This window comes from Phacochoerus africanus, chromosome 8, assembly GCF_016906955.1.
Source record: "Phacochoerus africanus isolate WHEZ1 chromosome 8, ROS_Pafr_v1, whole genome shotgun sequence".
NCBI lineage: Eukaryota > Metazoa > Chordata > Mammalia > Artiodactyla > Suidae > Phacochoerus > Phacochoerus africanus.
In genome coordinates, this window is record NC_062551.1 from 80,984,147 (window position 1) to 81,006,358 (window position 22,212).

The following is a 22,212-nucleotide window of genomic DNA, read 5'->3' on the forward strand; positions in this document are numbered from 1 at the left end:
AAGCCCAAGAATTGCTTACTGAACTGAATTCAGTGAAAGATTTTTGGAATAGTTAAGAGGCCACTCCCAATCTCTTCCCAGGAAAATCACCATCAGAGGCTCTAAGACTGCAAGCCAGAGGTCGCAGGGGCCAGAACTCTCAGACATCTCCTTCTTCTGGCCTGTGGAGCGAGGAGAGCACCCTCTGCTCATCACTGCCCCTATGATCATTCTTCCCCCAAAAGGCAGATTAAAAATGATACTAATCAGAGTTCCCTCTGTGGTGCAGCAAGTTAGGGATCCAGCGCTATCTCTGCAGCAGAGTGGGTTTGATCCCCAACCTGGTTGTTAAGGATCTAGGGTTGTGGCAGCTGTGGTATGGGTTGTAGCTGTGGCTTGGATTTGATGCCTGGTCCAGGAACTTCTGTATACCATGGGTGTGGCCAAAAAAGAAAAAGAATGATACTAACAGCAGCAAAGCATTCATACCCCAAATTCACTTTAGTTATCAAAACGGCCCTAAGAGGAAGTTCCAATTAGCCCCATTTTACAGGTGAAAGAACTAAGGCCAGATGTAGCTCAATGATATGCCTGAAGGCACACAGCTTAAGAAATGTCAGGGCAGAGAGTTTTATCTACAATGTGCCACTTGTTCTGACCTTGTAAAGTCCTCATAACATCCCTTTGAAGTGTGTATTGTTATCACTCCCACTTTACAGATGAAGAAACTGAGACTCAGAGTGTTTAGGTAATTTTCCCAAGATCATAAGGCAGGTGATGGTGGAGCAGATTTTGAGACAGGGCAGTCTGAGATCACCCTCTCAACCACTCTGCCATCTAAATTTCCTTCTGGATATCGTCTGAAAGCCCTGGCTCCAGCATTTGTAAGTAGGATAAGCACACTCACCTCACAAGGCAGTTGTGAGGTTTAGATCTAACTTGTGTGGGCGCCTGGAACCCAGGAGATACTCAGAAAAAAGAGGCAATAGTTTTTGTTTCTCTAGAGCCGAAACTGACTATTGCAGCAACTGGCCACTAAGGGGCAGTCATGCGCTGAAGACCTAATACCTTCCCCAGGGGCCCTATTCAAAGGTTAAGAATTCTGCTGAGGTCTTTTTTCCCCCCCCCCCGTGCCCAACCTTGTGCCAATCAATGACATCTCACCGGTGTGGAGTCTCACAGGAACTAACTTTCTTGCAAGAGAAATAAGGTTAAGGCCTTAAACCCAACCAGGGCCTCTTTGCCTACAGCAGTTCTGGGAGGATACATGTTAGGGGAGCCCAACTCTGTCATATTTGGTGGTGGTGGTGGGGTAATTATCAGCAATGCCCCTCCTGCTGGAGGCTGGGTTCCCAGGAGCCACAGCTGCAGGGTGGAGGGTGATGGGAAGGGCTTTGGAAATGTCTCTCTAGGGGTTTCCATGGTTACAGATTGATGCAGGCAGCCCACTAGGCTGGGTCCTTTATCTGTATTGTCTTCTGGGGAGACAATGGGATTTAGGGATGGGGGGCCCTCCATGCAGATCACTGCATGCAGGGCCCTTGTGTGCCCTGCTCCATGAATCCCCTGACCCTGGCTTCTGCTGGGGCTGAGAGAGTGGGGTGTGGGGGTCAGACTTGGAACTCACTCTTTGCTTTGGGCTAAAACACTACTGCTGCAGAGACGCGGAGAAGGCTATCTCTGAGGCTCCAAAACAGGGCGTTCTCATTGTGGCACAGCAGAAATGAATCCTAATATCCATGAGGACTCAGGTTCCATCCCTGGCCTCCCTCAGTGGGTTAAGGATCCAGCATTGCTGTGGCTGTGGTGTACGCCGGCAGCTGCAGCTCCGATTCGATCCCTAGCTTGGGAACCTCCATTAAAAAAATTAAAAAAAAGAAAGAAAGAAAGAAACAGCAAAGCTTGAGACCTCAGGGTATTAAATTAAATCACGATTCCATCTTTCATGCTGTGTGACTTGGGCAAGTGATTTTACCTGCCCCAGTCTCAGTTTCCTCATGTAGAAAGTGGGGACAGCACCTGCTTTATAAAAATTATTGTGAGGAAGCATCCAGTACAAAGCCTGGTGTCAGGAAGGTGCTTTGAGGGTACCTGAGCTCAGACGGGTTCACGGAGTGTCTCGGATCATAGGGTGGGCTCCCTCCCTTCTCTCTGGGCCTTAGCAGCCTCGTGTGTGACTTAGAGGATTTGAAAGGTGTATAAAGGATGAGATGAGATGATGATAAGAAAATGCTTGGAAAAATAGAAATCAAACTCTTAACATACAACTCTGCCTTCTCAGACCTAGGACTTAAATCTACTTGGAATATCCAGCACATGATGAGGGGGGCAAGTAGTATTCAGGTAAACTGAATCTTTGGTGCTATTGCAGATAAAGGAGATTATTTAGGAAGCAAGACCTGGAGGGTCCCAGAATTGGGGAATTATTCCAGAAAGATCTACCACCATGATCAAAAAAAAAAAAAAAAAAAGAGGGGGGGAGTTCCTGTCACGGCGCGGTGGTTAACGAATCCGACTAGAAACCATGGGGTTTCGGATTCGATCCCTGGCCTTGCTCCGTGGGTTAAGGATCCAGCGTTGCCGTGAGCTGTGGTGTAGGTTGCAGACACGGCTCGGATCTCGCAATGCTGTGGCTGTGGCGTAGGCCGGTGGCTGCAGCTCCGATTGGACCCCTAGCCTGGGAACCTCCATGTGCCGCCGGAGCGGCCCTAGAAAAAAAGGCAAAAAGACAAAACAAAAAGGAAAGAAAGAAACAAAACTCCAGAGAGGTGAAGGGTCACAGCTCTCTGCCACCAAGTTTAATACCTTGTCCTGTCACCACCTTCTTCTCCAGGAAAAGGGTGTGGATAGGTGGGGAGGAAAGGAAGGAGTAAGGGAAAGTTACTGTCATTTATGAGACACCTTTATATGAGGCAGGTTGATCATTAGCCCCATTTTATAGATAAGGAAACTAAAGATTGCTCTTACTGTTATTCATCTGGATTGGCCAAGTAATGTAGAAGACCCAAGAATGAAAATAACCTGTCTGCAGAATGGAAGACAGACTCGCGAAGGGGAAAGTAAAAGCATCTCTTGTCTTCACCTTTAAAGAATCAGCAGAGGGAACCCAAAACTTAAATGTCTATCATTCATCTCTCCATCAAGATGCACTCAGCCCAGAGTCTGGCACACAGTTAAGTGTTCAGGAAATGAACGTTCTTATTGTCATTAATGTCATTATCCAATTTATTACTACACATTCAATGCTGAGAATACAAAGGTAAATAAAACTCTCTTCTGTCTTTGAGGAATTCAGTCTAGTGAGAGGGAAGGGGAGGGTGCAAAAAAATAATAACCTTGGAGTTCCCTGGTGGCCTAGAGGTTAAGGACACCACATTGTCACTGCTGTGGCTGTGGTGCCAATTTGATCCCTCACCCAGGAACTTTCTCATGCTGTGGGTGCGGCCAAAAAAGAAATAAAATAGAGGAGTTCCAGTCTTGGTTCAGCGGAAACGAATCTGACTGGGAACCATGAGGTTGTGGGTTTGATCCCTGGCCTCGCTCAGTGTGTTAAGGATCCAGCGTTTCTGTGAGATGTGGTGTAGGTCACAGGTGTGGCTCAGATCTGGCATTGCTGTGGCTCTGGCATAGGCCAGCAGCTGTAGCTCCAATTAGACCCCCTAGCCTGGGAACCTCCATATGCCATGAGTGTGGCCCTAAAAAGACAAAAGACAAATAAATAAATAAAATAGGAAATAATAATTTCTTATTCCCATTGGACTTATACTACAAGGTACAAAGCACTTTTACATACAGCATCTCACTGACTCCTCAGAACAACCTTGTAAGGAAGGCATTTTCCCCCCTAATTTAGAGATAAGGAAACTGAGGCTCAGTGGGCCTCAGTGATATGCCCAGACATTGTAAAATATGAAAGACTATACTTTCAAGGATCATTTCTATAGTTTGTAACATATGAATAAAATAGAAAATGATTTTAGGAGGAAAACCACCTTTATTGGATTAACAGATTTTTGTTGTTGTTGTTGTTGTTGTTTGTTTTTTTGGCCTCATTCTCAGCATGTGGCAATTCCCTGACCAGGGGTTGAACCCTCACCACAGCAGCAACCTGAGCTGCTGCAGTGACAACACTGAGTCCTTAACCTGCTGTACCACAAGGGAACTCCTAGCAGATGTGTTTAAAAAGCAATAAAGCGCATTAACTTTGTAAGGCACACAGACTATAATTCTGTTTTATTTAAGAATATACACAAAATTGGAGTTCCCTGGTGGCTCAGTGGGTTAAGGATTTGGTGTTGTCACTGCTGTGGCTTAGGTCCCTACCATAGGGAGGGTTTTTACCCCTGGCCCAAGAACTTCTGCATGCCACAGACACTGCCAAAAAAAAAAAAAAAATGCCAAAGATAGCTTTCCCTGAGTTAAAAAAAAAACAGCCAGGCTTTGAAGAACTCTCATTTACAGTGCAATGACTATGTGCCAGGCATGTTTTGTGCTTTTCTCTAATTCTCACAACAATCCTGAAAGGTAGAAACAATCAGCTCCCTTTCACAGATGAAAAGCCAAAGCTCAGAGAGGGGAAGCTACATGCCCAGGGTTGCACAGCAAGGGGGGATAGAACCAGGACTGCGTCCTGGGCTCTGACAGGTTGAGACCTGGAGCCAGGGCTTCCTCTCAGGTCAGTTTTGCCAAGGAATTCTCCTGCTGAAAGGTGATGGTAGCATCTAGCCTCCCTCTGCAGAGCAGGATGAGCAGGAGGGAGTGGGCAGGCAGTACCTCAGGCTAAGAGGGCTTGTTTCAGCCCATATGGAAAGCAGCGCAGCATAGCATGACCCTCTTCAAAGTGTGTGTATATATGTGTCTTCATGCATGCATGTGTGTGTGTCTGGGTGTGAAGCTGGCTGGGGGCCTGGTCTCACAAAACCATGTGATAAAAATCCATACCTCTTTCTGAAATGTTAATTTTATTTTTTAAAAATCCAGACATTAAAATTTTATATAAAAGCCTACATGGCTATAGAATATACGAGAAAAACTTCACACGGTATCCTAAGATAATGAATGACAGCTAGCATTTGGGGACACTTCCTATTATGTGACATAAGAGCTAGTCTGAGAGGTCTATGTGTTCACTAATTTAATCCTCACAACTGCCTAGGGCAAGGACTTTTATTACCCCCGTTTTATTTACATTTTTAATTTTTTTATTAAAAAATTCTTTTTGGGAGTGTCCGTCGTGGCCCAGCGGTTAACGAATCCGACTAGGAACCATGAGGTTGCGGGGTTCAATCCCTGGCCTTGCTCAGTGGGTTAACAACCCAGCGTTGCCGTGAGCTGTGGTGTAGGTCGCAGACGCAGCTCAGATCCCTTGTTGCTGTGGCTGTGGCATAGGCTGGCAGCTACAGCTCCGATTCTAACCCTAGCCTGGGAACCTCCATATGCCCCGGGAGCAGCCCAAGAAATAGCAAAAAGACAAAAAAAAAAAAGAAAAGAAAAAAAAATTCTTTTTGGCCATGCCCACAGCATGCAGAGTTCCCAGGCCAAGGACTGAACCTGTGCCACAGCAACTACCTGAGCCACAGCAGTGACAATCTGCATCTTAACCTGCTAAGACACCAGGGAACTCCGTTATTATCCCCATTTTACAGATGCATATGCTCAGGACAAAAGAAGTTAAGGAATTTGTCCAAGGTTGCAGACGCAGCTCAGATCCCGCATTGCTGTGGCTCTGGCGTAGCCAGGTGGCTACAGCTCCGATTAGACCCCTAGCCTGGGAACCTCCATATGCCACAGGAGCGGCCCAAAGAAATAGCAAAAAGGAATTTGTCCAAATTTACAAGTAGGTGGAGGAGTGTGGGCACTCACAGGCATTTCAGTAGCCAAGTATTAGAACATCTGTATTATTCATTTTTTATTTAATTGAAACTTTACAAAAAGATTCACAGATGAGAATAATGACAAAGAAGTGGATGGTTCCTGCTGGACTTCGTCTTTTTTTTTTTTTTTTTTTGCCTTTAGGGCTGCATCTTTGGCATATGGAAATTCCCAGGCCAGGGGTTGAATTGGAGCTGTAGCTGCTGGCCTATGCCACAGCCACAGCAACATGGAATCTGAGCCAGGTCTGTGACCTACACCACAGCTCACTGCATTCCTGCATCCTTAACTCACTGAACGGGGCCAGGGATAGAACCCAAGTCCTCATGGATACTAGTTGGGTTTATTACTGCTGAGCCATGGCGGGAACTCCTTGACTTTATCTTGATAAAATTATAAGGGCAGCCAATTTCAAGCAGCTCACCTGTGCCAGGTACTCTACCTCGAACGTCTTATTTAATTTCTACAACAACCCTATGAAAGAGATCCTACTGGGAGTTTTACAGATGAAAAACTGAGGCTGAGAGGTGGTGTCATTTAGCTGGTCACACAGCTAATGGTGGCAGAGACAGGTCAGTCTGATCACAAAATTACTGCTCGTACCTATGATAACACGTTTGGCCTCCAGGTTCTCTGGCCTCTGGGTCACGTCCTTCTTACCCCACACCCCAAGCCCCATTCTCTTCTAGGGAGGGTGCTTTCATAGGTGAGGTGGTTCTGGATCAGGGTGAGCCAGGACAAGTTCACAGGGTCTGAAGCTCTGTCCTTCCAACCAGCTGCAAACATGATTGTCATGAAATAATTACAAATTCCAATAACGAGAAAGTCATAACTGGGTACTGACTGGGAACATGAAGATCTGTTTTTTTCCTTTTCTGTTTTTTTTTTTTTTTTTTTTTATGGCTGTACCTGCGGCACATGGAAGTTCCCCGGCTAGGGGTCAAATCTGAGCTGCAGCTACTGGCCTACACCACAGGCACAGCAACGCCAGCTCTGAGCCTCATCTGCCACCTACACCACAGCTTGTGGCAATGCCAGACCCTTAACTCACCGAGCAAGGCCCCGGATTGAACCCACATCCTCACAGACACTTGTTGGGTTCTTAACCTGCTGAGCCACAAAGGGGAACTCTGAAGATGTGGTTTTTAATCCCAGGTCTGTGAAGGGATCTTTCCACATGACACTGGATGAATCACTTACCCCCTGAGGGACTCAGTTTCTTCTTCTGTGAAATAGGACTATTCCTAACTCTGCCTCTGACTTACTGAGTGCCTCCACGTGCTAGCAGACCCCTAGATGCTTGCCTTTAGTTCCTCACTAAACCCTCAGCAGGGCTCTGTGGTGGCTCTCTGAGGCTCAGAGAGGTGAAGGAGCTTGTTCGAGGTGGCAGAGCCTAAGAGTGGGGACCCTGGGGTGCAGCCCCAGTTTTTTAGTCCCTGCACCGAGCTGTCCTGCTGATCAGACACTCCTGCATGTGTGTGGAAGGGCTCTGCAGAGCACACAGGCTGGACAGGCAGTGCTGAGATGCTGCGATTGGACTGGGCCAACCACACCGCCACCAGGAGAGATGATGGAGGAATTCTGTGAGGAATCTGACAACCATGCCCAGCAGGCCCTGGGGTGGGGGTCACCCAGGGCCTCCCAAGTGCCAGGTGCTTTACATATGTCATCTACTTGAATCATCACAGCAACCACGGAGGCTCTGGGAGCATAAATGACTTACCTGTGATGGGAAAGCTGCTAGATGACAAAGCCCGCATTTCAACCAGCATCTGTCTGATTCCCGAACTCACAGAAAGCACAGCAGGGCTGTGATGGCTGTTTGAAGACCATTCTATGCGGCGTTGGTTTGTACAAAGATTTAAAAGAGCTGCAGACATCAACAGGTTACGTTAGAGACTTGGGCTCTGACACTTACCCCAGGGTGACATCTGACAGGTCCCCTAATATCTGTGAGCCTTGCAAGGCTGAAATGGAGGCAGCCCCCAACCCCCATCTCCTATTACCACAGAGATGAAAATGCTGTGTCCTATCGAATGGCCTCTTTTGAAGAGTTTCTTGCTGCTGTCTTTGACTATGGAGTCAAACCTGTGCTCTGGGAAAACTGGCAGAACAGGTCTTCAGATAGATAGATACTTTCAGGAGGAGATTTTATGAGCGCGATTCTTGTGTCTCCTCGTATCTAGAAAAGCACTAAAATCCTTCATGGTGACACCTGCTCCTTGGGACTAGCAGTGACCTTTGGGAGACAAGCAGCTAACTTCTGTGAAGCGTGTGCATGGCTGCAGGAACCTCTCCCTTCACCAAAATCACATCTACACCCACATTCCCCCCACCTCTTTGGAGCAGGATTTCAGAGCTCTCTGAAATGCTGCCTCCCAGGCTACAGTCCTCATTTTGTCCCCAAATAAAACTTAACTCTCACCTTTAAGGTTGTGCATATTTTTTAAGTCAACGCCTTCATACATCTGGTCCCACTGTAAGACCTGCCAGGGGCCCTGCTGGGAAAAGAACAGGTATGAGTCAGGGTGTAGATGGTGGTGGGGTGTCTGTCTTGATGATCCCCAAGTCCTTGTCTCCTCCCCTCAAAACCCATAGTGGTCCAGGACTAGGTGTCTTAAAACCTTTTTTTTTTTTTTTCCAAATGCTAAAAATGGCATAGGCTGTAAACAAAACCAGGTTCAGGAAGAACCTGGATCAGGGAGCAAGCCGATTATTTTGGGGAGTCTGCCCTTGGGTGCCACACTACACACACTTTTAGCCCCAAACCGACCAACTGCCAGCTGGCCAGCGACCACCTCGACTTGGGGTAATGAGTTCCACATGTTTCCCTAAGAACCCAGCTAAGCTTTTCCCCAGCCGTTCTTAAAAAGTGTTCTCTCCCCTCCCCAGCTTTGCTTGGCCACCCTTGTTTCATCTGTTCCTAATGAGGGTGTGAGGGAGGGGGGCTGGGTGGCAGGGACAAGGAGACGATGCTTTGGGGAACCACCGTTGCCTGACTTCACATTTCCAGATCCTCGGGTAGGGGGCAGGTGCTGTGCTGTCCACCAGCCCCCAGGAGCCCCTCTGTCAGAGCTGTGTGAGTCCTGAACCTTCGCAGGGCCTCAGCTGCCCCACCTCTAGAGTGGGAAGAAAAATCTTGGCCCAGGGTAGGCGGAGTATCACAGAAAATATCCTAGATAGAATGTAGACAGCGGCATGGGTTCGAGTCCTGTCTTAACCACTAACTTACTGTGTGTCTCTGAGGAAGCTCCTTCTCCTCTCTGGGTCATGTGTGTGACCTCTAAGGGCCCTTCCGTCCCTGATAACTTTTAGATTTATGAAAAAATGACAGAGGGTCCAGGGAAGAGCATCAACTTACCTGTTAAACATGGGTGACTCCAAGATGGGGTTCCTGGGACACCTAGGGCCTCCCTGCCATGGCCAGTGTTACTGCCATTCTGACCATGGTCTGATTCAATGAGAGTTTTGCCCCCCTTACCTACCCCTTCCCTACATCTGGCACATGATCAAAGCAGGGTGGTGTTGAGGACAATGAGTGTCCTAGACGGAAGGCCAGCTCCACCTGGACGATGCAGGGGGAAGCTATGGTCACCACCACCCCTGCCCCCTGCCCACAGAGGAACCACTAATGTGAGTTCAGAAAGCTACAGCGCCCTTCTCCCCTTAACTGGCTTGTCAAAGTCAACCCCCAAATCCTGGTCTCTGGGTGACCTATTACCCTGATCCAGATTGTCCACTGACCCTACTGAAAGACTGACTCACTAATCTTGGCTACTGATGCTATTCACACTAACCCTCACACCCTCCCTGTCTATTAAGCCTGGCCATAGACAGAGCGCTGCCAACTCCTACCCACACTATCTCCAAATCCTGCCACGGTTTGGCTGAACCCCAACTCTGGCCACATTCTGATCCCTCACCCTACTTTCAGACTGACCCCTGATTTCGGTCACAAAGCCCTCCCTTGACCTTGCCACCGACTGACCCTTAACAGGAGAAATAATCAGAGAACAATTAAATGCTACCCTCTGAGTGAAACAGGACATCAGAGAGGAGAGTCCAGGGCGGGGTGAGGAGGGCAGAGGCTTCTGGGAGGACCCCGGTGGGCCACACTCGGAAGGTCGGAGAGGCCTTGTGCGGGGCACGTCGCAGGCGCTCGAGGAATGCGAGTTGCCTGAAAGAATGAAGGAAGGAAGGAACGGGGTGCGATCCAGGGCGGCCGCCCGGTCCGGGCAAAGCTGCCGAGGCAGGAAGCGGGGTGGGGGCGCGCCGAGGCTGCAGCGGCCCGAGCGCAGCTGGGGGCAGCGGGAAAGCAGTCGGGTCAGCAACTCGGCTGGGCGGGGGGGCCCCCCAGGCCGGGAGGCTGGGAACAGGGAGGCCGCGCTGCTGGCAGAGCGGCAGGGGCGCCGCGAGGCTCCGGATGGGCTGGGAGCCCCGCCCGCAGGCTGCGGAGGGAGCCGGAGCCAGAGCGGAGCCAGAGCTCAGACATCCGGGCGCCAGCGAACACCTGCGAGCGGCCCCCAGGGCCCGAGGGGGGGAGCTCGGGTCGCCGGGGCGGGGCGGGGCGAGGGCGTGACCAGATAGGCTCCGCCCAGTTGGGCTCTGGGCCACGTGGGCCGAGGCTCCGCCCCTGCCCCGGCGCGGGGAAGTGGAGTTGGGGAGCATCTCTCCCAGAAGGGCGGGGAGCAGTTCTGAGAGAAAGAGAGAGCGACAGGAGCTTTTTAGGATGTAGCTCGGGGAAGAGAGAAGAGTGGTGGCTGTGCGAGGTGATGAGGCCGGGAAGACAGATAATTGAAGGTTGTCTGGCGCATCCACAGCTAAGGAGAGCTATAACTGGCCTTCTCGGAAAGGGCACCATCTCCAGTGTCACAGGCATGAATTTGAATCCCTGCTTTGTTACTTAGGAGCTGTGTGGGCAAGGGCAAGTTACTTGTCTGTTCTGAACCTGTTTTGTTTTTTTTCTAATTTACAAAGTAAAAACCCCTTCCAAAAGTCCGTTTTTTAGAGCTGATGCTTCAGTGAACGTAAGACTCTGTTAATAGTGGATCTTGTGTTTTCAGGGAGCCTGGTAGGTGTTTTATGAATGTTACTTCTTGTTTTTAATCTTTTTATGGCCACACCCACGGCATATGGAGGTTCCCTGGCTAGGGATCAAATGAGCTGTAACCTCTGGCCTACGCCACAGCCATAGCAATGCCAGATCCAAGCCGTTTCTGCAAACTACACCAGAGCTCAGGGCAACGCTGGATCCTTAACCCACTTAGCAAGGCCAGGGATCAAACCTGGGTCCTCATGTATACTAGTCAGATTCGTTTTCACTGAGCCATGACGGGAACTCCTGAGTATTATCTTTAATTCCAACCACAAACCTGTAAAGAGAGTACCATCACCCCATTCCATAAATGAGAGGGAGAGCTGGGGTGGGCTTAGGTCTTTCAGTAAAAGCACCTACTGGGGCCAAATATGTGCCAGGTGCAGGGACTGTGGAGGGGTAAGTTTGGCCTGGAGTAGAAGTGAGAACATAGGCTTTAAAGCTACATGGAGCTGGATATACTAATCCTTGCTGTGCCACTTCCTTGCTGTGTGACCTGGATCAAGTTATTCAGACGTTTTGAATCTGTCTTCTCTGTAAAATGGGAATAATGATACCCACTTTGCTGGGTTGTGGTGAGGATTAGAAAAAAACTAAGATCAATAGAGCCTGTCACCTGGTGGGCACTCAATAGGTGTTTATGACAACTCTCCCCTCTCAGAGTTTTCTGACCGAGGGCCAAATTGCTTTCACTCTCCAATGACTAATGAATTGGCATGCTGGTTTCAGCTTTTGTCCCAGCCACCTGAACAGCTCAGTCTCAGCGGACCTGACAGGCAATTTCCTTGGAATTAGCTTAATAATACCTTGTAGGTGTGTGATGCATTTCAAAGAACTTTCCCACCATTATCTTCTGTCCAGGGAGGTAGCAGTATAAGAATCACCAACTGCTGAGCAAGGGAGGAGAGAGGCTTGGAGAGGTGAGGTGGCTTGCTCATGGTCACATGGCAGATAAGCGATTCAGTTCTTCCTAGCCTTCCATAGTCCCACAACTGCATGCAGGAAGCTGCATGCAGTGGCAGAAAGGGCATGGGACCTCCAGTGCAGTGCCTGCCTCTGTTGCAATTAATGGTATAATGTGGGGCCAGGTGCCTCAGAACTGTATCCTCAAGATCAGCAATCTCATATAGACGTGGAAGCTGAGGCTCAATCGAGGTAGCCGCTAGCTGGCAGTCATACAGCCTGTATGTGGCAGAGCAAGGACCTGCATGCTTGAATGGCTGACTCCAGAGCTAGCACAGAAATCCTAACAAATGATCCAGCCTGGATACTTTCTTTTTTTTTTTTTTTTTTTTTTGTCTTTTTGCTATTTCTTTGGGCCGCTCCTGCGGCATATGGAGGTTCCCAGGCTAGGGGTCCAATCGGAGCTGTAGCCACTGGCCTACGCCAGAGCCACAGCAACGCAGGATCCGAGCCGCGTCTGCGACCTACACCACAGCTCACGGCAACGCCGGATCGTTAACCCACTGAGCAAGGGCAGGGACCGAACCCGCAACCTCATGGTTCCTAGTCAGATTCGTTAACCACTGCGCCATGACGGGAACTCCCCAGCCTGGATACTTTCTTGGTTTGAAGCAAGAGTTCCTCACATGGGGACTGAGTGCTTCCAAGGGCATTGGAGGAATGCATTGCTCTGAAAAGCTGTATGTGCATGTGTTTATTTTCTGAAGAAAATGCTCATACCTTCCATCAGCTCATTGGAGGAGACCAGGAAACAGGTTAACACTGGTCAGCTAGGAGGATGGTTGCCAAAGACAAAATTTGCCTCCCCACATGACATACCCCTGTTCACCCCCAAAAGCTCACCAGGCATGAAGGGTGATGACGTGTCCTGTTTGTTATGAAATATTGAAGTAACTCATGCCAGGGGCCAACACACAGATGAGATCATATCATAAACGGGAATCTAGTGAAGCCAGGTGCCTGGTAGAACCCACCTGGGGAACTGCTACTTTGGGGGAAAAGGAGGATAGCATGATTTGGGGGATTTGTCTTCTGCTAGACTCCCAGGCCTGGCCACATGGAAGAACTAGTCTCAGCCCCTGCTCTTGTTCACTACAATTGTAGTCTCTGAAGTTAATATTAAAATCCCATCACTGGAGTTCCTGTCATGGCTCAGCGGTTAACGAATCTGACTAGCATCCATGAGGATGCAGATCTGATCCCTGGCATTGCTCAGTGGGTTAAGGATCCGGCGTTACCATGAGCTGTGGTGTAGGTCACAGATGAGGCTCGGATCCTGCATTGCTGTGGATCCACACCTGTAGTGAATATGCTGTGGGTGTGACCCTAAAAAAAAAAAAACAAAAATCCCATCTCTGCCTCTGAGAGGGCTATGCAAATCTGGTTCAGATCCATTATCCACTGAGCCCCAATATCTCCATTTCTGAAACAGGGCTAAAGATGCTTAGAGTAGGTTCCTACTGGAGGTGTGATGGGAAGGAAGTACCAGATGTGAGGGCTGTTAAGGCCTCTTTCTCAGATTCCTAGTCTAGGGTTAGAGTCTCCAACTAACTGGTAGTGGAGGGATTGGTTCCCATATTTCCCAACCAAACTCCTTCTGATCAGAGTGACTGGGGATTTAAGGGAAGAGACCCCTCTCCTATTTTGTCCAACTTTGGAATCCCAAAAGGAGGCTAAACCAGAGAATATGAGGAGGAAAATGAAACCAGCCCCAATGATCTGTTTACTCATCTCTGAAATGGGTCTATCAACCACCACCCCTGTCTGTGTACCAGGTGAGGCTCCTCTTCCACATCCTCTGCTAGAAAGACATTATGAATAATTAATGCCGTTGAGGATAGCCACCTGCTAGTTAGCAAAACAACTATCAAGGGACCTTAAGAGCTGAGACCCTGAGCCCCTAACTTGCTGGTGAGCTCGCGCCAGTCACCTACTCTCTCCAGTCTTCCCTCATCTGTAAAAGGAGGGGACAGGGCAAGTCTCTCCTCTGCACCCAGTGGATGTGGGGCTCCATTATGAGCCCTTTTTACTCCCCCCTCTTACCCACCAGTCTTAGCTGGGTATTCCCTCATCTCCCTTTTAAGGGAATAAGCAAGTTTACTTTTCCCAAGCTCCAAGAAAGACATTAATTTATTTCCCCCTAAATTCACCCTTGTGAGAAAGTGTTAGCACTTAATGAATCAAATTATAGACACAAATGTTTAAAAACCGTTTATTATGCAAAATGTTAACTTTTATAAAAAGTTTAATATACATCGCATGGTTACAGAAAGTCACCTTCCTGCAAAAAAGGTACAAAAGCTAAATACTCTATTATAGAGTTCATAATCAGGGCAACAGAGCCTTTCTCCGAGGAGACCAGAAGACCAGCTCTACCGCTGCCTTGGCAGAGTTTGGAGTGTAGCCACCACCCCCCTACACCTCCACACACTGAAAGACAGTCTTTAAAACTTGGGGGTGGGGTGGAGGCTGCGGGAGGCCGCCCAGCTGGTGCCAGAGCTAGCTCTGGCTTTTTAGGCCACCCAAGTTCACAGTCCTTCGCTCCCGGGCGCAGGTCCAGCCTCGAGGCAGGGATTTGGGGAAGTCAAGTGGGCACGACAAAGTTGGGGCCAATCCATGCCCTAGGACTTCCGGCCGTAGAGGGTCCCAGGGTCCCAGGCGGAACCAGCGCCAGCACCTGCGTTCTGGGCGGGGGAGGAAAGAAGACCAGGGAGCCGTCAGTTTCCGCCGAGCGCGCCGAGGCGGGGGCCGTCCGCAGACTGGCCGGCGCCAGGGAGGAAACTTGGTCTCTACCTCCAGCTGATAACTCCGCGCCCCACGCTCCCCCCCGACCCAGTTGGCGCCAAAGGACCACAGGCGAGCTTGCACCACCCCTCCCTTTTGGAATTGGCACTAATTAGGAGGGGGCTGAGGAAAACATGCTCCTTTTACCACTCCAAGCTACAAACAGACTAGCTATTTTATTTAGTCGGCACTGCGCCTATTTTCGCGCGTCTTTGGCCATGGGTAAGGCCAGGGACAACGTGCGTTTCAGGTTGAAACGGACACTGGATGGGAATTGGTTCCGTCATTCATTTGATGGGACCACGGGCAAGTCGCTTGCACCGCTCTGGCCTCGATTTCCCTAAACCGAGTGGTTAGTAATCCCGTAAAAGGCCTACCAACTCCAGGATTTGCCGTTTAAGCACTAGCCGCTCCCCCCCCCCCCCCCGGGAGAAGGCGTGGACACTCACCTGGGAAGCACCAGGACCGCCAGGTCAGTGGCAGAAGGTCGTTTGGTCATTGGAGATCACAAGTTCCGGAGCGAGCTCGGCTGTCTGACAAGAGGAAAAGAGGAGAGAGTTAAGGCATGGCACTTGGAAGTTCTAGGGGTCCCGCCGCATCCCTGCCCTGGAGCTCAGCTGAGCCCCGCCCCGGCTCCCGAGCACGCCCACGCGCACCTGTATGGGAAGATGCGGGCCGTCTGGGGGTCCGGGAGCGGGCTCGGCCAGGACCACCTGCAGGTCGAGGATGTAGTCGATGACGCGCTGCAGGATTTCCACCTGGCTAAGCTGAGTGCCTCGCGGGACTCCGGGTACCAGTTCCCGGAGACGCGAGTAGCAGTGGTTCATGTCATCAAGCAGGCTCAGCGGCTCCTCAGCTGCTGGACCCTTGCCGCGGCCCCGCGCGATGGCCAGGCTGCGTTCCGACAGGCAGCACACCGCCTCGTAGCAGCCGCGGACAGGGCTCAGCGCCTTCATACTGAGGAATGAGACTGGAAGTACAGAAAAGAGGAAAAACCCCAAAGAACCCCTTAAACAGCTTGCAATGCGCATACACGCGCCGATGTCTGCATTTATAGAGCCCGCCTGGAAGGCACGCCCCTTTATGCAAAACAGCCTGCTTCGGCCCCGCCTCTGCCAACCCTGGGCGTTCACAACCCGGTTAAATTGCAAACAGGCTTCCTCTGGCAGATCTGACGCCGAATACCGCGGAGCAGCGGGTTCAAAGAATGAGGAAGCGCTGATACTGAGGAGAGGCGGGCCTCTTTGCCAGCAAGGGTTTTAAAAATCGCTTAAAACCATTAACTTCAAGAATTTGCCTTTTCCTGGCAGCGCCCCAGATCTTAGAGCTCCCCTGCCCCCTGCCAGTCCACCCACAGCCCCACACTGGTTCGAACCCACAGTCCTCCGATGTCATAAATCCCTGAACAGCAAAGAAGATTTTTTTTTTTTTAAAGCAAAAGATTTTTCAAGGGAAACTTGTAAGGAATTAGTGCCGCCTTGTTCCCCAATTTGCTGTTCGTCTGACCTCCAGACTCACTGGCGTCAGGAATTATCTTGTGACCAGAGGGGGAAAAAATTAATTGCGGTGAAGCTGAGGTTACAATGAAGAAAACAGATTTGAGCTAGGCGCTGAGATTGCAGAAAGAGGGGGGGAAGGGGGTTTGAGCAAAGAACACTATTTATTCGAGCAAGGGGAGGAAGGGAAAAAAAAGAAGAAAGCAGCCTGAATTCGTGATTTTTCCATGGGGAAGGAAAGGGCTCCCACTCTCTGGCCCTATGCACTCCATAAGGAGCCAGATACATGCCAGTTATGTTTTGGAAGTGAGTTTGATTAGAATTTTGGACAGAGTTTTGAATATGGGGTGACAGAGGGATGACTTCTAGATAACCTTTTTAGGAGCTCCTACTGGGTCAGTGAATCTCTTTTAACCCTCTCCTTTCTCCCTATTCTCCACATCTCTATGCAGAAAACAACAGTTCGGTAATTTCATCACCCGACTCTGTGCTTTTCTGCTATGGAAGGGCAGGCCACCTGGACTTGATTATTCTTAGTCTTGCTGAAATGGCTCCAGCTCTATCAGAAAGCCCAGGAAAGGACCAGCAGACAGGCAAGTTAAGCCTCCTATTGCAACAGGACATTGTATTCAGTTTTCTTTTTTTGTCTTCTTGTTATGTCTCTGGACTTTTGGGGAATCTGAAGCATGGAAATAGTGGTTTCCATCTCGGAACTGACCAAGTGGGATGCCCCCAATGGTTGCTTCCTTAATCAATTAGTTGGTAAATATTTATGGAGTCACTCCACATAAAACAGTGGCTCCTGCTCTCAAGAATCTCACAATTTGGGGAGACAAGATTAACACAGGAAACCATTAAGAGTTCTTATAGTATGTGGCACTGATTAACAGGACAATGGGAGCTCAGAGTGAGGAGAGTCTCAAAATAACCATAGTAAAAAGGACACTAGATGGGGAATTAGGAGTCCTAGATTCAACATCCTAGCTTGCCACTCATTTGTGATGTGATCTTGAACAAGCCCAGGTACTCTGGGTTTTGTTCAGTTGCCTTGTGAATAAAATGGGGAGATGATGCGAAGTGATTATTTAAAAAGCTTTCCAACTCATAAAGGGAGGTCTAACCCTTTCTGAAATTTGGACAGGCAGGTATGGGATGGTGAAGTGCAGAAAGGAGCTATAAAATATTTCCAAGTTTACACCACCACACCACCAGTAATGGCAGAGCCAGACTTGAAGTCTTGTTCTTTGCCATCATACCACAGGGCTCTGTGCCCCCAAAAAGAGGTCTTTGAAAAGATTTCTTCCTGAAATATGAATGTTTTCAAGGACCTCTTTAATATAAGAAAGAGGGTGAAAATGTCCTGTGAATGGACAAATCAGTCTATATATGCTACAGACATCAAGTGAAGAGTGTGCCAGCTATATTTGGTCATGGGGGAAGGGGAAATGGTGCCTATGAAGACTCCTGAATGACCAAGTAGAAAACCCTTTCCTTTTCTCATGCAGATTTCTGTGGTTTGTGTAAAACAGTCAAGCCCAGGTTCTATAAAAATCACGGCCTGCAGGGCCAGGCAGATTTCTGTTCAAATCCCCATTCTCTTTTACTAAGAATGGGAACTTTGGGTAAGTCACCTCTCTGTGCCTCCATTTTCCAGTTTATAAAATGGAACTAACTAGACCCACCTTATATCTTTAGCAAGGCAGACCTGTTCCTCTCCCTGGTGGCTGAGGACCCAGCAGGGTGATGGTTGAGTGCTGTGTGCTCAGTCCACAGGTCCACACAGATTCCCTTCTCTCCTTTTCCCTCCTCCATTACTACCACTGATGCCTTAGACTTGAACAGCCATCTGCAAAGCACCTTTACATTATCTCCCAAGATGCGTTCAGGCTGAAATGCCCATGAGCTGGGTGACATAGACCCGAGAGGGATGCAGGGGCATCAGCAAGCAGAATTCTGTCCTGGTCATGCCAATAACCTGCAAAGAGCCTTGAAAGAAATTTCTTTCCTTCCTGGGCTTCATTTTCTGTAAAATTGAGGGAAGGAGGGGCAAATGAGCTCTAAGGGAACTCTCCAAAGTAAGATCCTGATGCTGAAAGAAACAGGTTAAGACTAAGAATCCTGAATAAAGTTTGAACCCCAAAGATTTCTTTTTCCCAACGTCAGACGCCAGAGCTAGCTCAGGCCTTCTGCAACTTGTTTGGCGGTGGTGGGGCCTCAGTCTCTTATTCCAAATGCCTCTGAACTTTCTGTTCCCAGTTCTGCTCCTTTTACCAGCTTTTTCCCCCTCTTGCATTTTTTATTTTTATGAAAGGATGTCATTAAGGCTTTTGTCTGCGCTGTTTTTGTTTCAGAACTTTTCTCACAATCCTATTTTTTGTTGAGGAATCCGCTCCTTTGCCCAGCTGTGGGTCCCGGTCCCACAGCTGTGTTGATCTAAGACTCAGCCCCAGACAGCCTGGCGCCAGGGTGGGACGTCATGCGTTCACACAGGGATGCGTGTCCCAGGCAACCTTTCCTCGGGCAGTCACCGGCCGGCGACTGCCGCCCCCACCAATGAGTGCTCGACACCCGAGGAAGGGGCGGGGCCTGCACCGCCCCTGCCGGCGAGCGGCTTGTGAATTGCAGATGCTGAGAACTTGATAACGTTCCTTGAATTGGAGCCCTTTAAAGTCTTTTTCTTCTCTTTCTCTCCTTTAGTTCTTTCTTTTCTTTCCTTTATTCTTCCTTTACACCTTCTTCCTTTATCTATATATGTTTATAATTTTTTGTCATCATTTTCTTCCTTTTTTAACTATCTCCTCCCAGTGTCAGGAATCATTTTGTAAGCATTTCCAGGAACTGAATCTTCCTTTGCCAAAATTTAAAAAAAAAAAAAAAAAGAGAAGAAAAGAAAAAAAGTCAGTGTTGTGTTCTCTGATTTTTTTTTTTTAAGAGTTGGCAAAAGTATTAAGTTATACGGTTTTGTCTTTAAAATTTTAAAAATTGGTGGGGGGTCTCTGAGCTGTCAATTTCAAAGCCAAAGTAATGATGATGAGAATTGCAGATGTCTTTTTGCCTAAACTGGGCTTCTAACTATCTGTCTGCCTTTCTATTTTTTTGCCATTTATGTTAAAAGTGGGGATCAAGGAACCCTCGAATCTTGCTCAAGATTACTGTGGATATCAGCTTCTGACCTGGGGCCAGGACCCAGGCCACCTCCCTCATTTGGCTCCCTGTCCACTCTACCCTCTAACTCTCATTAGTCTTAGGGTGGTCCCCTGTATCTCAGAACAACCTCAGACCCTGCATTTCCTGATATGTACCTGTTTGCTCACCGAGTACATCTAAAGATGTGCTGAGGACTTCCCAGCCATACACTTGGGAACATACCCCATCTCCTCCCCCTAGAAAAGCTAGACCTCAAACTACTGCTTGAGACTCATGTGATACAAGGAGGGCACAGAGAATTCAGAATCAAGGCCAGGCTCAAATCCTTGCATGGACTACCTGTCCTTCCTCTGCCTCAGCTGTCTGCCCTGTAAAATGGGGAGAAAATAACAACCATCTTCCTTACAGCTGGGAGGATCAAGAGGACAAGGAATGGAAAGTGCCATAGGAAGTAGTTATTTTCATGTGCTGTGATGTGATGTAGCCCGTGGTGAGTGAGCTAGGCAGTGCCAAGTGAGTTTAATGGTTCCTGCCAAGACTGTTCTCAGGAATATGGGCAATACTGAGAAGGGAATTGTGCAAAGCATCTGGATCTAAGGCATGAGTCCTTTACTAGAGTGGGGACATCGGGGGCCTCCGAGATGCGCTACTCTATGGTTCAGAAATACTTGGTGCCATCACCATCATCATCTTTCACTAAATCTTAACTATTTACCAAATTCTGCTTGTCTTCTCTACATCATCTCATGGACCCATTTTATGCACCAGGAGACTGAGGCTCAGAAATGTTGATGTGTTTATCTACAGTCACATGGCTAATAAGTTGCAGATCTAAGATTCGCACCCAGGTCTACCGGTCTCAAAGCTTTTAGCCTTCCGTGTTTATAGTCTTCTTTCTGACCCTTCAAGTGACCTCCTGGGAGGGCAGCTTGGACCTGAGAGGGTTTTATTCTACTGGATGGACAAAAGCAAGGGCAGCATGATGTCGGAAGACAGATGCTAAAGTATTGGGGACATTAGGGGAAATGTTTTCTAAGCAGAGAGAATCAGAGAGCATTGGAAATTTCTTGGAAATGTGAACCCCCCCCAAAAAAAAACCCCCTACTTATCCATGCTTCAAGGAATGTTTATTCTTAAACAAAGTGGAGGATGGCTACTCCTGTTTTTAGGAGTCAGTTTTGGAGTTGAATTTTTCCCTCTCTCCTTCTTTCAACCCAAAGCCAGCTGAGGTTGGTCCAGCCATACTACCCTGAACTTAACTAACCCCTTACTTCAGCAGGTAGGCAGTGGTCATAGGATGTCCAGGGACTGGCTTGGAATCTGGGTGTGTGTGTGGATAGACAACCACAGGGAAGTTGGAAAGAGTTTATTTTCTGAGAAACTATCTGGTACTGGTGCTTTATAAATTCTGTCTTGTATAATCTTCTCTAGAGAATTTTGGGGTAGGTATTTGACAAAGATAGTGAGAGTCAAAGAGATCTGTCTCCAGAGCTGGCAGGAAAAAAAACTCCCACAATCAAAATCTGAACCCAGGCCTGTGGCTCAAACATTGATACACACAAAGAAGGAGAGAGACATTCAAACTGCACACAGTGTCCGGACCCACAAAGACTGGTTCCCTCATGCTGTCCTCTAATGTGGACAGACAGGGATAACCTCATTTCTCTGCTCAGAAAAGTTTGGAACTTTTTGATTTTTGAGAGCATGAGCAGGTTGTGTGGGAGTTTGACTGAATAGATAACAAAAGGAAAGGACTATATTGCAGAACTTTTGCTATTTCCAAAGCACGTTCATTCAAGGTTCCTGAACACTTCCTACCATCATGTGGGGCTTATAGCTCATCTGCTTTGTCATGTCATAAATGTCTCCCTGGCTTCAGTATCTCTCACAGTGCCTGGCACAGAGTGCACAATTAGTAGAGATGTACTGAATTAATTTCCACCCCAGTTATTACGTTAGGGAGACCGCTTAGAGGATTTGTCTCAAATGCAAGTTGTGCTGGATGACTCTGATGCTATGGCTCCCAGGAATAATGTTCTTTGCCACAGACAGAGGCTGACAGTTGGATTTGAGCTCCCAGTAATGTGGTTCAGGAAAGGAAAGATGATGGCATCTGAGGCAAGAAAAGATGAAGGTAAAAAAAAAAATGCCTTGAAAAGCAATGTTTACCCTGCCCAGATATTGTCTTATGTTGGCCCAGATCTTAGCAGCAGTTCAAAGGTCAGGAAAGGAGGGATCTGGCCTGGGGACAGAACTGACCCTGCCAGAGGGGAAGCGTCCCCCCATTACACGCCCAGTGGAGCAGTGAGGCAGAAATGCAGGGGTGCCAGAAAGCAGAGACAATGGCTGCAGCTCAGAGAGAGCCTCCTGCTGGCTAAAGCTGCTCCTGTGTGTCGTTGCAGCGGCCCAAGCAACAGCATGCTCGTTAAAGCTAACTTTCGAGGATGAACAATAGAACAATGAGTCAAGCATCTTACATATACTATCTCTCTCAAGAGGGTTAGGGTTAGGGTTAGGGTTAGATGGAAGCTCAGGTAGGTAAGGTGACTTGCCCAAGGTCACACTGCTGTTGAGAGGCAGAGCAGGGCTGCCTGTGACCAGAGTGTGTCCTCTGAAGCATGAGCCAGGCTACCAACTGGAGGGAGAAAGGTGGAGAATGGGGGTGTATCAAGGAGAAATTAGGGATGGAAGGAGAAGGAAATTCATATGGGAAATCCATTTTGTTCCACAGAACTTTATGGTGTCCGGCAGTGTGTGTGTGTGTCTTTCTCTTCTGAATCTGTGTTTCTCCCTGAGTGTGTTGGTCCCTCTCTGGCTGTGGGACCCTTCTTGAGGGTTGTGTGTCTGTGAGAGAGTGTGTGTGCATGCGCGTGTCTC

At 48.6% G+C, this 22,212-nt stretch overlaps 2 protein-coding genes and 1 pseudogene across 2 annotated transcripts; 1 reads left to right on the forward strand and 2 right to left on the reverse strand.

Annotated features, from left to right (window-relative positions):
• Nucleotides 1-3,892: 3,892 nt before the first annotated feature.
• LOC125134844 (uncharacterized) lies at nucleotides 3,893-3,981 on the forward strand (annotated as a pseudogene).
• A 2,198-nt stretch (nucleotides 3,982-6,179) lies between these two features.
• Nucleotides 6,180-12,758, reverse strand: LOC125133337 (proline-rich protein 36-like). The gene is made up of 5 exons (XM_047791448.1): nucleotides 12,752-12,758; nucleotides 9,879-10,333; nucleotides 8,276-8,351; nucleotides 7,574-7,720; nucleotides 6,180-6,626 (listed from the first exon to the last, which is right to left on the reverse strand). Exons 1-5 carry the CDS (start codon nucleotides 12,756-12,758, stop codon nucleotides 6,496-6,498), a joined length of 816 nt encoding a protein of 271 aa, XP_047647404.1. The 3' UTR covers nucleotides 6,180-6,495.
• A 1,348-nt stretch (nucleotides 12,759-14,106) lies between these two features.
• On the reverse strand, nucleotides 14,107-15,733 carry ID3 (inhibitor of DNA binding 3). The gene is made up of 3 exons (XM_047792549.1): nucleotides 15,349-15,733; nucleotides 15,142-15,225; nucleotides 14,107-14,592 (listed from the first exon to the last, which is right to left on the reverse strand). The coding sequence occupies exons 1-2, from the start codon at nucleotides 15,721-15,723 to the stop codon at nucleotides 15,166-15,168; spliced, it is 435 nt and encodes a 144-aa protein (XP_047648505.1). The 5' UTR covers nucleotides 15,724-15,733; the 3' UTR covers nucleotides 14,107-14,592; nucleotides 15,142-15,165.
• Nucleotides 15,734-22,212: the final 6,479 nt, after the last annotated feature.